This window comes from Astyanax mexicanus, chromosome 9, assembly GCF_023375975.1.
Source record: "Astyanax mexicanus isolate ESR-SI-001 chromosome 9, AstMex3_surface, whole genome shotgun sequence".
NCBI lineage: Eukaryota > Metazoa > Chordata > Actinopteri > Characiformes > Acestrorhamphidae > Astyanax > Astyanax mexicanus.
Genome location: NC_064416.1, coordinates 22,193,639 through 22,208,075, shown reverse-complemented (window position 1 = coordinate 22,208,075; position 14,437 = coordinate 22,193,639). Strand labels below are relative to the sequence as shown.

Below are 14,437 nucleotides of genomic sequence, written 5' to 3'. Positions count from 1 at the left end.
AGGTCTCATTCCATTGTATTTTCCTTCATTTTACAATGACTAGTTGTGGTCTCTAGTATGAATGAATGCCGCATGAGCTGTTTTTTTTTCTTTGTGAAAAAAAGTGCTCTAGTGTTGCTTTATTTCACCGAATAGTGGTCTTTGAAGAAAGACAGGATTTTGTCTCTTGCTCATGAATATTCATACATGCAAACATATCGCCTCTGATTGGCTAACAGCACTGCAGCAGAGAACGCTTACCTGCCTTCCCCTACAGTCAATTTTACAGCTCTAAAACTAGAGGTGTAACAGTATAGAAAATTCTAAGTTCTGTTCACACCTCGGCATAAACCCCACAGTTTGGTATGATTTCAATGGAATATTGTACCCGGGTTCGAGCACTTTTATTAAATGCTTGAAACCAGGGTTCTCTCCTACAGTCATCATGAGAGGCTCTGTCTTTTGGATCTTATTGGAACAAACAGTGAGCATGATTGTGGCACTTTATTAAAAACAAAAACAACAGCATTATTTAACTGCATAAATTAATTGTTTTCCTAAACAGACAGAGAGAGACCTATAGGCTTTACTGTGTATTCTGCGTTCGTTTACGTGAACCAAACCGTGACCCCTAAAACTTAAAGGACCAAATGTTTTCAGAAATACAGCCATAGTAGTAAAGATTTAGCAAAGGTAAAAGTAGGTAAAGTTAACTCTTAAACTTCGCTTAAAGTCAGACTCTCAGCATCGCTTAAAGAGTGGCGCCGCAGAGGCTGCGACAACCCCGACCCCACCAAAATATGGTAGTATTTCACATGGCATTTACGGTATATCTGTTTCTGTTCTACAGGGGGACAATGGAGCCTCAGCCCAAAAAGGAGATGGCCCCAATGGTGAAACGACCAGATGAGTGGAAGGATCCCTGGCGGAGGTCCAAGTCCCCCAGACGACGGGCTGGGCTTATGGGGTCTCCTCCCCGTGGACGCAGGCGACACCGGCCCTCCGGCTCCTCCGTGTCACTCTCTAACTCGTCTCGGTAATAGCACTACCATGAAGCTGAATTTGTAATTATTTGTAATTAATTATTTTTTTTATTTGTTTTTTGGGGACCCTGAAAGTGTTATTGATGTGATTTAGTAGGGATGTATTTGAAGAATACGTAATGAGCTATACATCTTTGACATTCCTCAGCAATGAACACTAATTCAAAGTTCTCTGCTTTTTTCTCAGGTCTTCATCACGGTCTTCTTCATACACAGGCTCTGGTTCTTCGCGCTCAAGGTCAAGATCTCGTTCCCGCTCGCGCTCCTCGTCGGTCAGCTCTTACTCCTCTCACTCCTCCCAACGCAGCTCTTTCACAGGAAGCCGATCCAGGCAAGTTACACATGTGAAATGGCATGTGATTCAGGTGTAGACAGCAGATAAACACCCCCACAGATTAGCAGTGCACAGCGTATCTGATTATTCCCTCATACCAGTCTTTTACCTGCTTAACCAGAAAAAACATACAAAAATGCACTGCCATGAAATCACTTTGGAATTTTTTTTTTTTTTTTTTTTTTCCAGGTCCAGATCTTTCTCATCATCTCCCTCCCCCACACCCTCAGCTCAGAGGAATGCCAACAAGAATAAGGCAGAGCAGCCTCCAGGGTTAGTGAAAGGACAGAGCCAAACCTCATACTCAGAAATCATCATTCATTCATAGAGTGTGCTTGTTCACGGTAGCAGCTCATTCCGTAAATAAGCTTATGAATGCTTTACTCATTGGTGCGTAATAGTATATTTGTAATTCTGCCATGAATTTGCAGAAACCAGTGACCCTTCCCCCCCCCCCTATACCTAATGACTACATTGAATGTCTCTTGACACCATGTGGCTGTGTGATGTATACTGTTCCAGTCAGAATTAATTTTCAATTTCAAAATGAACTCTGATTTCTGTTTGACAAAGCATACATTGACCAATTTTAGAACCATGTTGACCCCTGCATATTGGATGACTTCTGTGTGCCTTTTTTTAGAGACGTAGTTAAAAGTGGTTAGACCTGGTGGTTTGTTTGTAAAATATGACCTGAGATTCTGTCAGAACATTACCAAAACATTGGAAAGGTCTTGTGGGCTGTTCTCGGTATGCAGGGGAACGTAACCGTCAAAAATGGTGCAAGGGAGGGCAGCCAGTGAACTTGAGACTTGGGATGTATAGAGCTGTTTGTGGCAGATTCCAAGGGAGCTTCAGAGGTCTTGTAAAGTCTTTGTTCATATGTTCTATTAACCAAACACAACACAGATGAAATCAATACTTAACATACTTGAATCTGAGCCAAAATATGCTACCGTAACAACAAATGAAACAATTAAAATCCCTGCCCAAAACGCAGTTAAAACTCAAGTGTCAAACTAAAAGAAACATCAAATTAGTTATTGAAGAATAATTCCACTCCTAAACAAGCTGTTCTGCTGAATTGTGTGCTTGCTTGTGCTTGTGTTTGAGTGTGTGTGTCTCTTTAATAATTTAATAATAAAAGTGTGTTCTCCTTCACAAGTCATCTACTGAAGCCTGGTGTGCAGCCTCCTCCGCCTCCTCGCAGAGATAAAGGGCCCCCCAAGAAGGTCCCCAGTCCCGCGCAGCCGGGCCAGCCAGGCAAACCCCCAAAACCATTTGCAGAGGGATCTAAACCCCCCAACATCCGTGAGGGAGGCAGACCACCTCCACCCCGTGAACCAGGAAAACCCACCAATGTGAGGGAGGGCCGCAAGAAAGAGCGCCATCCTCACAATCCTCGCAGGTCAGTTGTATGTGTGTTTTTATGTTTATGGAGGAATTTGCATTAATCCAGAGTTAGTGAAGTGGGATAGAACAGAGCTTTGTATATGTGGATTAGTGTAGGTGTTTGTGTGTGGAATGCCCTGTGTGGGTGTTCTGATGGACACTGGAAAATCTCAGGTCCCTTCTGGATTTCCAGATCTCTGGCATGAACAAGCTTTTGTTGGTTTTCTTGTAGACATAGTAACTAGTTAACTAATGTTGGTCATGTGACAGTTACACTTCCCTGAGGGAACTCCTGAATTCCCTTTATAAATTAGAACTGGGCTGCTGTTTTAAGTTTTATTTAATCTTGAAATACTGCATATTATTTCAGCGATTTTGTCATGAATAAATTGTTTGGGTTTTTTTGTATCCATGGAAAATGGTGTTGGCCACTTTCTAAAAGACGTGCTTTTGATAATTGAGGAACTATGCACAAAAATTCTTGATTAAACAATAGAACCTTATGATTGCTGTGGTTTCATCTGGTGACACTAAATGAAGAACTGAATTTGTGCCTAAAACAATGCACATGGAATTTGTTGTGGAAGTTGTGTAAAATATTCTTCCTGGGGTCTTTTACAGGGTTAGCCTGCTTGTTTGTGAGATTTGTTTAATGAAAAGTGTCATGTTGTCACTGATGCCACTTCTTTAAAAAAAATGTAAAGTATTTAGGTGCTCTAATCTGGGGTGCTGTTAACTGTGGTTTCTGAAGCTGGTAACTCTCTGATGAACTTGTGTTGTGTAACAGAGGTGACTCTTGGTTGTCATTTCCTGGGGCTCTCCTGATGAGGGCCAGTTTCATGATATCAGTTTTAATGGTCTTTGCGACTGCGTTTGAGGATACTTTTAAAGTCCTTGACATTTTTCGGATTGAGTGACCTTCATTTCTTAAGTATTTTACTTTATTTACTGATGCTCTCAAACACATCAAGAGGGCAAGAAGTCCAAGTTATTATCTCTTGACAAGTTCAGCACAGCTGTAAACTAAAAGCCATTTCAGGTGAATTACTTTGAAGAATCTAAAATAAAACTCTTCTTCTGTAAATATTCTATTCTATTTATTGTAAAGCTCAAGGAAAATAGAATCCACATTCTTGAGTGTAAATATGACTTGAAATAAATAAGTCACTGTCACAGTAAATTCAGTTCATTTTTTTTTTTTTTTTCTGGATAAATATTTTTGGTTGTTGAATATTCAGTGCATCCCAGAAAATGTATGTCATTTGAATTATATTCAACAATGCAGTAAGGAAGTAGGAAAGGCATTTCAGGTTATATTGCATTAGCTCTTCTGAAGTACGTATTTTAACCTTTGGCCTTTCCCATGCAAAAAGTTATGTCGTCCTCAAGCCATCATGACTGACGTAAAATTGTTCTTATACTGTATGTTTTTAAACTGTATGCAGTTCATAACCTTTCTTATGCAATGCATAAACTAGGCAAAACAGGACAGGGTCAGCCTGCTCAGCCAAACGTCATGAGTCAGACATGGTTGTTTCGTTTCGGTAAAAATGAAAATGTTGTGGCTGCCTGTGTTTTCAGGTATGTAGAGGGGGTTGATCCAGGTTTGTTTTGGAGTCTGCTGACACAAGAGGGTTAATAGGAAAGGAATGATGGGTCTATTGGGATTAAACTTTAGTTTAATGTGGACCAGACAGCTTGTTGCACTTTCTTTCTCACACCAGCTGTGGCACAGGCTCAGTACAAATTCTTGTCACATGCCTTATTCGTCACAAGATACTGAGGGTCTACAGAAAAGGTTCTCAAATATTTTACACCTCTTACCACCCATGATTAAACTGAGACTTTCATATATAGCCTAAAAGTCATTACGCACTAACTTCTGCAGTAGGCTAATTGTGGCCTCCGTCCATCATATACAGTGGCTTGCAAAAGTATTCATACCTCTCGAACTTTTTCACATTTTGTCACCGTACAACCGCAAATAATTTGAGACTGGGAAGGACCTTAACCTTCAGCAAAACAATGACCCTAAACATACAGCCAGAGCTACAGTGGAATCGTTTAGATCATAGAATATTTATGTGTTTCACTTAAGTTTGACTTTTTCTCTTCCTTTCTTCTTCCACTCACACCCTCTCTTTCTTTTAGGAGGACACTAAGTGGCAGTGTGAGTGGCAGTGGCAGCAGTTTTACTGGTACCAGTTCACGCTCCAGATCTCGATCATCCTCTGCCTCTCTCTCTCGCTCCCGAACTGGATCCCGTAAATCCAGGTACGACACACGCTTAATACCCCAGATTGCGTATAGACATCTTGTATTTCTGGTCTTTGTGATGATCAGTAATGTGTGTGTGCTGGTCTTGCAGGTCTCTGTCAGTGAGCAGTGTGTCATCAGTGTCGTCAGCTTCCTCCAGCAGCAGCTCAGTACGGAGCGCAGACTCTGATGATATGTACGCTGACTTAGCCAGCCCTGTCTCCTCAGCCAGCTCTCACTCACCTACACCAGGCCATGCACGCAAAGAGCGTGGGCCCCCTCGTGACCGCCCACCCCCACGTGAGCGGGATCCTGACAAAGACAGAGGTACATACTATTACTCTTTCTACACTCTCACTGTTAAGTGAGTAGGCCTGTCACGATAGGATTTTTTTGTGGACAATATATTGTCCCAGAAATGATTGCGATACACAATATTTTTGTACTTTTAAGACTATTAAATGCCACTGTCATAATGATAACAAAATAGGATAAAAAAAGCAAAACTTTTATTAGTCATTTATTTTAATTAGTTAAGGAATTATATGCTTATTGCTTCACCTACTTTAGTCCACACTGTATGTATGGAGTCACAATTATTGAAACATGACTGGCTAAAATACTGTTCACTGTTATATGTGTGAACAAACATACAAATAAACACAATAGACAATATCACGAATATCAAAAATGATTGAGGTCATGTTCATTTATTGTACGATAAATCGATATTGCAATTATTGTGACAGGCCTATAAGTGAGTTTGTCAATTTTGAAACCATGAGATGTACTGAAAATCAACTAAAGAGTTTTATTTCAGCGGATTTCACACCAACCAGAATAACTACAATTTTCAGATTTGATATCCTCTGAAAATGTGAATCGCTGCTGTGGGATGTAAATGATGTGTGTATATAGTGCCTATTGTTAGAGTGCTTTATTAGAACAGTTAGAGCAGTAAAAAAAAGGATTGGAAGTAAATTGCTTCAATGGTTGGGTAACTGGGGGCAGTCTCTACAACAGTTTATTGATAAACAAACTGTGCCTAATTGAAAATGCTTTTTTATATGGCGGGCCCATCAATATTTTTTGTGCTCTACTTTGAGTAGCTTTATATTGAGGCACACAAAGGCTAACAAGATCAACATGTCCAGTTTATCCTAACAAGGTTAGTGGTGTCATATTTTTGGAGTTTTGTAATAATTGAATGGCTTCATCTGCAATGCTGCTTTGCTAGGGTTAGCATTTAGCCTAGCACAGTGTACCCAATAGCTGCCACTGTTCCACTGTAAAGGTACAAATTGCACCATATTTTCAGGATAATAATGCTGTTTTTTGTCAATTTCGGGGGTATAACTGTTAGTCAAGCCTGCTAAAAAACAGTATAGGAAATAGTTATGGAATTGTCCTGTTCTACAGATGTCCTTTGCTGTGTGATCATGCATTAATTAAAGCTTTTTACTCCCAAGTTGTACCCTGTATAACTATGTACGTGACAAATGAAACTTTGCAAATCCAAAAGTAATTCCTTTCATAATTCAGTCTAATGCAAAGATCACAGTGTTTAAGGTTTACAGGTTATCTGGTCCATTTGCCTCAATTGTTGTTTAACTGTGCTAAGACAAACGTGGGTTTCAGTTTTATGGAACTGATCTTAAAACGATAAGGCAATTTGTGCGTATTTGAAAAAGTTAATCACCAAACTTTTATGACCCTTGACGTAAAGTGACATCTTAAGAGTTGACGTCTTCGGTCATATCAGTGAAACTGATCTGAACTTTGTTCAAATAACATGTCATTGTTCTGGTTTTTCTGCTTACTTCTGGTCATTCTTGACCTTTCCAACACCACTTGACATGTGTTTGATGCAGGAAAAATCCCAAAGAAAGACGAGACTTTTAAAGAGGAGAGGAAAAGGGTTGACCCCTCTGACCTTCCACCTAAATCTGACCCTGGGGCGCCGAGGTCTGGCACTGGAAACCGGGGACACCCCATGAATGCACCACCTGCGGGTCCTCCAGGGGCTTATGGATCACATAAAGACATCAAACTCACTCTACTTAACAAGGTAACGTTGCGTTAAAGTAAGAGGTTTTTTTTTGTTTTGTTTTTTTTGCATGCAGTTTGTGTTAACCACGTAGTTAACTACTGTTCCATGTTGCATTTGCAGCAGCAGGCAGACAAAAGTAATAGGAAGAGGTACTTCCCTGCAGACAAAGAGAGACCAACATCCCCTGTCAGCAAGAGGATAGCGTTGTCTCCTGAAAGAGGTGAGAAGCCACTGGTTGCCCTGACACAAAGATCATGCAGTAGAAAATACCCATAACTGGGTCCAGTCTGTTCATTTTGGATTCTCCTCACATGCATACCAACACAATGTGCCTAGGCACTTGGTAACAAGGATTTCCGGAAATCAAACCCTTAACAGTTTCATTTCCTTCAGTGTTTAACACGTGCTGCCCACATACTGATGCCATAATTGTCTAAAAACTAAAATTTCACACAGGTCGTGACCGCAGGATGCCCGGACGCCCACCACTCTCACCGAGAATGGATCGGCCTAGAGGCCAGGGACCACGGCCCATGCCCACTCCAGGAGAGAGGTGCTCACTTTTTTTAATTTCATGAATTGCTCCATTGTTCACCTTTTTTTCACTTCATACATTTAAACAACACAGAAAGTAAGAGAGAGTATTTCTTATGGCCTCTTTTAAAGCTCCAGCCTCATCACTTCTTCCAATCAATAAATATGCAGTTGACACAATAACTGTGTTTGTTTGGACAGTATATGTTGCAATAAACAATATAATTGTGATGGTTCTAACCATATTATGCAATGGATATAATTATAACAGAATAATTAACCTAAAACCAGTAGTGAACCGTTAAGCATAATTAGTTTGAAACAAAGTTCATATACCAGCAAAGATGGCGCTAATGTCAATAGGCTCCCTTTGCTAAGAAAAACATAATGCCTGCAACAGTTACTAAGTCATGTTCAGATATTAAATGTTGATAAAGTCGATAACATTACTGTGACAGACCTAGCTGTCACCTCCCACTAATAACCCAGTCCTGGGTGTGAATTTTTCTGTCAAACAAAGCCTCACCTTAAGAATCTAACAAAATTCAGAAATAATAATTCAGTGAGTCATTACAAATAATTCTTCATTGAGTTCTGTCTTAGAAGTTTGTTTGGCTGTAAGGAATTATTTAAGAACTGATTTACATCAGTCCACTTAATTGCCTCGCATCACTTAGCATTAACTACAACCACACATTAATTTGTCCTTATATAGAGTGTATTGTCCCTATTGTGCCCATCAATGGTGGTCAGTTTTTCTAAAAAATCCCAGTGTACTAGTGAGTCATCTCACTGATGTCTGATTAACTAAACCGCCAAGGCCAGCACAGGTGTAGAGTCACCTTTGTTGCCTTGCAATTGTAAAAGTATTAGCCTGGATGTTCCCTTCTTATGTTTATTCTTTGGATTTTTAGGGCTTTCCTAAAATTCTGGACCTCATGGTCATGGCTGAGTGAAAAATATTTGCTGACTCTCCACCTGTTGTACATAAAATGGGATGTCATTTAAAAGGGGAAACACAGATATATTCTGCGAATGTGTGCCTACAGAGTTTGCACACCTGACGTCACACACAGCCTGTGTGGTTCGGTGTGCATGAGAAGTGACAATCAGCGTTTTAGATGTGAAAAAAAAAATAAATTAGTTTTGTCTCTCTTTTGTGTTGTTTAAATTTTTGGACCAATTACTAGAAGTTTGAGACGGGCTATCATCAGCCTTCAAACAATACAGAAGAAGAAAAAGAACTTGCGATGTGCTGAAATCTATCTCCCATTTTTATGCATCATGCAGCAGTATGAGCACAAATGTTCACACTTGTGATTTCTGTATCTACTGTAACTGTAGATTCATTCTTATTTATAATCAGAAATCAAAGAAATGCGAGAAGGAATCTCTTATACAGATTCTGTTACAAAAAAAGTGGAGTCTAATTCTGGCAGAGAAGCAGATTTCAGTACAACATCTGAAAATGCATCTCACCAAACTGACAGCATTCTGCAGTACAAACCAGTAACTAGGACGTACAGGGAGATACTCACTTCACTGCAGTATGAAACCAAATCTTCACAAGATGTTTGAACTTAGTGCAGACTCTGGTCCAGACTTTCAGGTGTGAAAACACCCTAAAACAATTATCCTCTGAATTTGTACATCATATTTTCCCTTCTAGTTCATGAAAGAAGTTTACCCATCTAAAATAACACTAGAAATTGTAAAAAATGATGGACACATTAATAACGATTAATTTATTTTTTTTTCTCAGTAGGAAGCGTCCTCTGTCTCCGCCATCTAAGTCTACTGGGAAAGGCCCTGCAGTCTCTACAGCCAAGCCCGCTGCTCCCGTCCCAGGCTCCGGTTCTGCTTCTGGCGCTGGATCTGGCTCAGGAAAACCCAGCAGCACACTGTCCCGCCGCGAGGAGCTGCTGAAGCAGCTTAAGGCTGTGGAAGATGCCATTGCCCGCAAGAGAGCGAAGATCCCTGGGAAATAAACAAAAGGCCAGACCTCTCATGGGTCACCCAAGAACACAGAGGGTACTCTGGACGTGGATTTCACGTCAGAGGTAGAGAGGAGGTCTAGGTTTTATATTGCAGCACAGTAGTGGGGTGACAGTTGGACACAGCTCGTCTGTTTTTGCAACAAGATGGAATCTTTACTGTAGTGTCTCTAGGCAGAAGAACAAGTACACTTCTTTTTTTTTTTATATATATAAAGCTTTCTCTCTTTTGCTTCAATTTTTCTTCTCTGCCCACTTGCCATTATTTCATTCATAGCCTGTATTTTGCTCTGCCATTCTGACATGAGGCTACAGATCACTCTACGTTTTGACCATCCTGGACTCATAGGTAGAAACTGCTCTACTCGGACCTCAGCTTTACTGTGGTCCATTCTCGCCCAGTGAGCTCTTTGTCGAGTTCTGTATGTTCAGCATTTCCTGACTGTGTCTCGCCATGTACAAATATTGTTAACCTGATGACAAAAACCACCTGTCTCTCAAAGTGTATGAATCTCGAGAACAAATGAAACTGATGTGAAGTATTGCTTTTATAATATCTGCATTTATTTTTTTTGTTTTGTTTTGTTTTGTTTTTTTGGCTCCCCTAGCTCTTCACCTTAAATAATGTATTTTATTTTGTCCCTCATTTTTAGTTGAGTGTGAGAGGCTGTCGTTGGGACACTCAGCGATAAGGAAGAATTCCGTCTCGCTTTTTGTGACAGAAAAGCTTCTAAATAAACTATTTTGATAAAGAGATAAGAGTGTTTGGCTTTCTCCTCTTTGTGAAAGAAGTCCAGTCATCCCCAAGAATCCATATGCTCCCTTTGCTATAGCAGCACTCCAACCAGATTAGCTTTACGATACGATATTTAGATTACAAAAATCTGGCTCAAAGAAACATTGTTTTGTTTCTGTGGAATTTGGAAAACAAATGCAGCATCAGCACATATTAGGTGCCTGAGAAAACCAATTGGAAAAACAGTGCCTGTCCCTTTTGTATTAAAATTTTTGGAGCAGGACAGGGACAGGGATTAATCCTAGTTGTAGAATTTATTCTCCTTTCAGTAGAAAATCTTTATTCAAAAACATCAGTAGTCCAGGACTAGTCCTAATCTCTGTCTTAAAAACTACCCCTACTTTTTCCTGAATTACTCTGCTTTTCAGCTGGTACAATGCTGTGAGTCGACGTGGGTACACGTTAACATGTATATTGTGCTGAACTGTTTGAGTGACCTACTTTGCCCATGTAATGGAGCAGATGAATGAGAATTGCTTGGAGAGCAAAGTTTGTAAAATACTGGTCAGCTGTAGCTGCGATGCTAACTTTTATAACACAGATAGTGACTGATAAACTCACAAAAAACTGTCAGACAGATAATGCACTTGATTATTCTCACAGCAGAAGTGAGATCGCTTCAAACTGATTCCTAAGTTTGAATTTTACATTCATACTGAGATGCTTCACTTGTTTACCCCGAAAAAGTCTGCAGGACAGGGTGGAATGGGAACATCATAGAAAAAAAGGTAATTAAAGTGAAGGTTAAAATTCCTCTATACTTGTAGTGTGTTTATTCAGAGTAAATCTTAAACCTTTGACCTTTGTTGCACAGGATAAGTTAATCAGCTTTACCAGCCCCTAAATCCGCAAGTTGGGAGCCACCAAAAAGTAAGTTTAAGTTACTACATAATTCATTGTGTTCCTTCATAGTCTGGATGACTTCAGTATTCATTTACAATGTTGGGGATAAAAAAGAAAACATTGAAAGAAAAGTGTGTCCAACCTTTTACCTGATATTAAAAGTCTGTGAATATTGTTGATGGAATGGGAAAGCTGATTTTTATTCACATGACTGTCATCTCTACTCCAGTTTCTATTTGTAGTGATAACTGTGCATGCCCTCTAGAGCAAAAGAAAAAAACAAAGATGTGTGAACTGTGAATCATTCTTCCAGGAGCCCGCTTTTCCTGATGTGTCCTGTTTTCGTTTTTCTTTAATACAGTAAGACAGTTTCTATTTTTACTCAGTGTTTAGTCAGTGGTTTTGTTGACTGTCTTGTGTGTCTAATGCAGTACTCATTCTTAAAGGAGGAATGCACTATAGCTTTCAGAATCCTAAAGTCATATTTTAACTTAAGGGAAGACGAAAGAGCAAATCCATGAAGTCATGTGAGGAGTCATTCATTCATATTGTGCATCATAGCATATCATCATGAATATCACCACTGTCCTAAAAATAAAAGTATCTCCAAAATGGTCATTAGCATCAATTAAAGTCAGTTTAAAATCATTTTATTCCAAGTCATTTGGAACATTTCAATTTCACCATAAAATTCACCATATAATCTGAGGTTCCTCAGCCTGATACAGTAGTTATTAGTGGCCCAATAACAGCACTATTGAAAAACAATAGTTTGGTATTGGTATAAAAGGTGACATATCAAAGATTTCTCTCTTAGCCAGCCAACTAACTTCTGAGGTATCTGAGGTACTTTAGACACCAGTCGTTTGAGGTTACGCAGTTGTGAGAACCTGATTTAGACAAAAAAATATTTTACATTAAAAAGGCATTATTTGATTTCTTGTGGTCTATTATGCCTTAACATTATAAACAGGTGGCCAATGAGGTGGGAAACCCTGATGTTAAGGCTCCTATTTACATGATATATTAATCAAAAATACAAATATACATGTTTTTCTTCAGACAGTGATTATGCTTAAAAAAAAACAAAAAAATGCAATATTCATTGTAATAATGAGGTGGAAATTGTATAAATCTACAGTTTGTGATATCACAATCTTCACACTGTTTAATTTTCAAGGGACTAAAGACTCACTGCAATTTCAACAGTTAATTTCACCTAATATTTCTTATATTGTCTTCATATTTAGCTAGGCATAAAGCTTAAGCTGTCCATCCTGTCCTGGAAAATTATTAAGTTAATTTAAATAATTAAAAAAAAAAAACTCTTTTTAGGTTTTGAGGTGCTGCCACAAAATCTAGCTCCATTTGAGGCTGATCCTTCATTGTAACGACCTCCAGATTATAAAATCCCTGTCTCTATATGTTACCCTGTTCTTCTAGCTCTGAACTCTACTCTTCTTCCAATACCTTCACTTTTCTTTCTGCTATTAATGCCTGATTATACATTTATAACTTCATTCTTACCCTTCTCCTCTCTGTCAAGAGACATAAATTATTTTTTTGCATTAAACAGTAAAATGTGTTTAATTTTCTCATCTGTTAAGGCATTTGAAACAATCACGTACACATACTTATGGTTTTACATAGGAAAGGCACAATTGGTAAGTATACAACTTTTCACCAAACAGCTTAAGCCATCTACAGTTCATTTTACACTGTTATGAATTTGGATGGGTTTTTTGAAAATTGGAAAACATAAAATCTCCTGGCCTTTAAGACTTTGGTAAAGAGTGTTTTATAGAAGGAAAATGTAGGAAAGCATTATTGTAAAACAAAAATATATATTATTATTATTATTATTTTTTTTTATTATTATTATTAGCTTTAGTGGTAGTAGCATTATTAGTATTAGTATGCACTTTGTGTTTTTTTTTTTGGGACTAGTCTGGACTAGTTTTACAGGGGATATTTATTATGTCATTCTATTTTTCGTGGTAATCACGCCTTAGTGTTATATTTGGCACTTATTACTAAAACATAACTTCATCATGAGTTCATGACATAATATTTTTATCACTGTTGTCAGTGCTGTGTTATATTGGAGGAAATCTTTAACTAAGCAATCAATCATTTTGCTGGCTGGTCATCCCCACTGTAAAAGCTGAATAATGTCCCTTCCTAATTTATGTTTCTACATTTTAAAATTTTAGATACAGACATACAATAAAGTAAAAATGGAATAACATAACTAAATGGGTTGCAGTGGTTCCCTATTTTATTTCATATTTAGTTCAGTTTTTTTTTTGTATATAAGGCCTGGAATGGCCTGGAAACCCCTATATTTCTCACTATACTTCCTACACTATTGCCCACTTGCTGAGGTCTTGGTGATTAAACCCTATGAACTGGTGTGTCGTGGCCCCTTCTTAATATGAGTCTTTTACATTACTGTAGCTCTACTAGACGTATCTTAAGACAAGCAATGCGGAAAAAAAGATAATTTTAAACACAGTCTTTACAATTTGATAAGAATAATAAAGGTTTAAATAAAGGTCTTTGAGCTAAGGAAAAGTCTTTGGATTTTTAGCTGTTTAGCTGATGACTGCAGTGAAGACACATAAGAATACAATGAAAAACTTTGTAAAACTGATAATATTAGATTGTTACTCTTTCCTGCTGGTTACCAAATCCCTGCTGACTCATGATTATTGTAACAATGAATGAGTTCTCAGTCAGAACTTCAGGCATGAAACACCATTATTCCATATGTCTTTGTGGTAAAGTGCTACTGTTTGTGTTTGAATGTTCATGAGTTCACTGCACTTCCTTTATTCAGTGTCATTTGTATGACATCAAAGAAACAGATGACGAACTGGCATTTTTTATTACGTAACTTATTTTACTTAATTTAAATTTATTTTTAGGGTAGTTACTTAATAATTCCTAGTTGTAACTGAATAATGAGCACATAGTGTAAATGGTTAAAGATTAGGTTGAGAGTATGTTCAGTGTTGGGGCTTCTGTTGCTGATCTCTGATAGTATATCTCTATAGTAAATGTTTATTTATATATATATATATATATATATGTAGTATATAGACATATAGTATAAGTTTATGAATAAAAGAGACAAATCCTGTAGTTTAAAATGTAGAGTTCTTTACAAAAACAAATGCTATTCTTTAAACATACTTTTAAAATATTTCTTACATA

General features: G+C 38.2%; 1 protein-coding gene across 5 annotated transcripts in view; it reads left to right on the top strand.

Moving 5' to 3' along the window:
* The window catches only part of zc3h18 (zinc finger CCCH-type containing 18), a 30,769-nt gene extending 20,428 nt beyond the window's left edge, over positions 1–10,341 (top strand). For 2 of the 5 annotated variants that reach the window (XM_007249211.4, XM_007249210.4), the window contains exons 10-19: positions 830–1,015; positions 1,210–1,353; positions 1,546–1,629; positions 2,522–2,764; positions 4,900–5,022; positions 5,117–5,331; positions 6,876–7,072; positions 7,175–7,274; positions 7,511–7,607; positions 9,351–10,341. In XM_007249211.4, the coding sequence (XP_007249273.3) occupies positions 830–1,015; positions 1,210–1,353; positions 1,546–1,629; positions 2,522–2,764; positions 4,900–5,022; positions 5,117–5,331; positions 6,876–7,072; positions 7,175–7,274; positions 7,511–7,607; positions 9,351–9,576 (1,615 nt within the window). In that variant the 3' untranslated portion in view covers positions 9,577–10,341. The remainder of the gene's footprint in view (positions 1–829; positions 1,016–1,209; positions 1,354–1,545; positions 1,630–2,521; positions 2,765–4,899; positions 5,023–5,116; positions 5,332–6,875; positions 7,073–7,174; positions 7,275–7,510; positions 7,608–9,350) is intronic. The other 3 variants (XM_015605794.3, XM_015605793.3, XM_007249212.4) reach the window with 3 other exon arrangements.
* Positions 10,342–14,437: the final 4,096 nt, after the last annotated feature.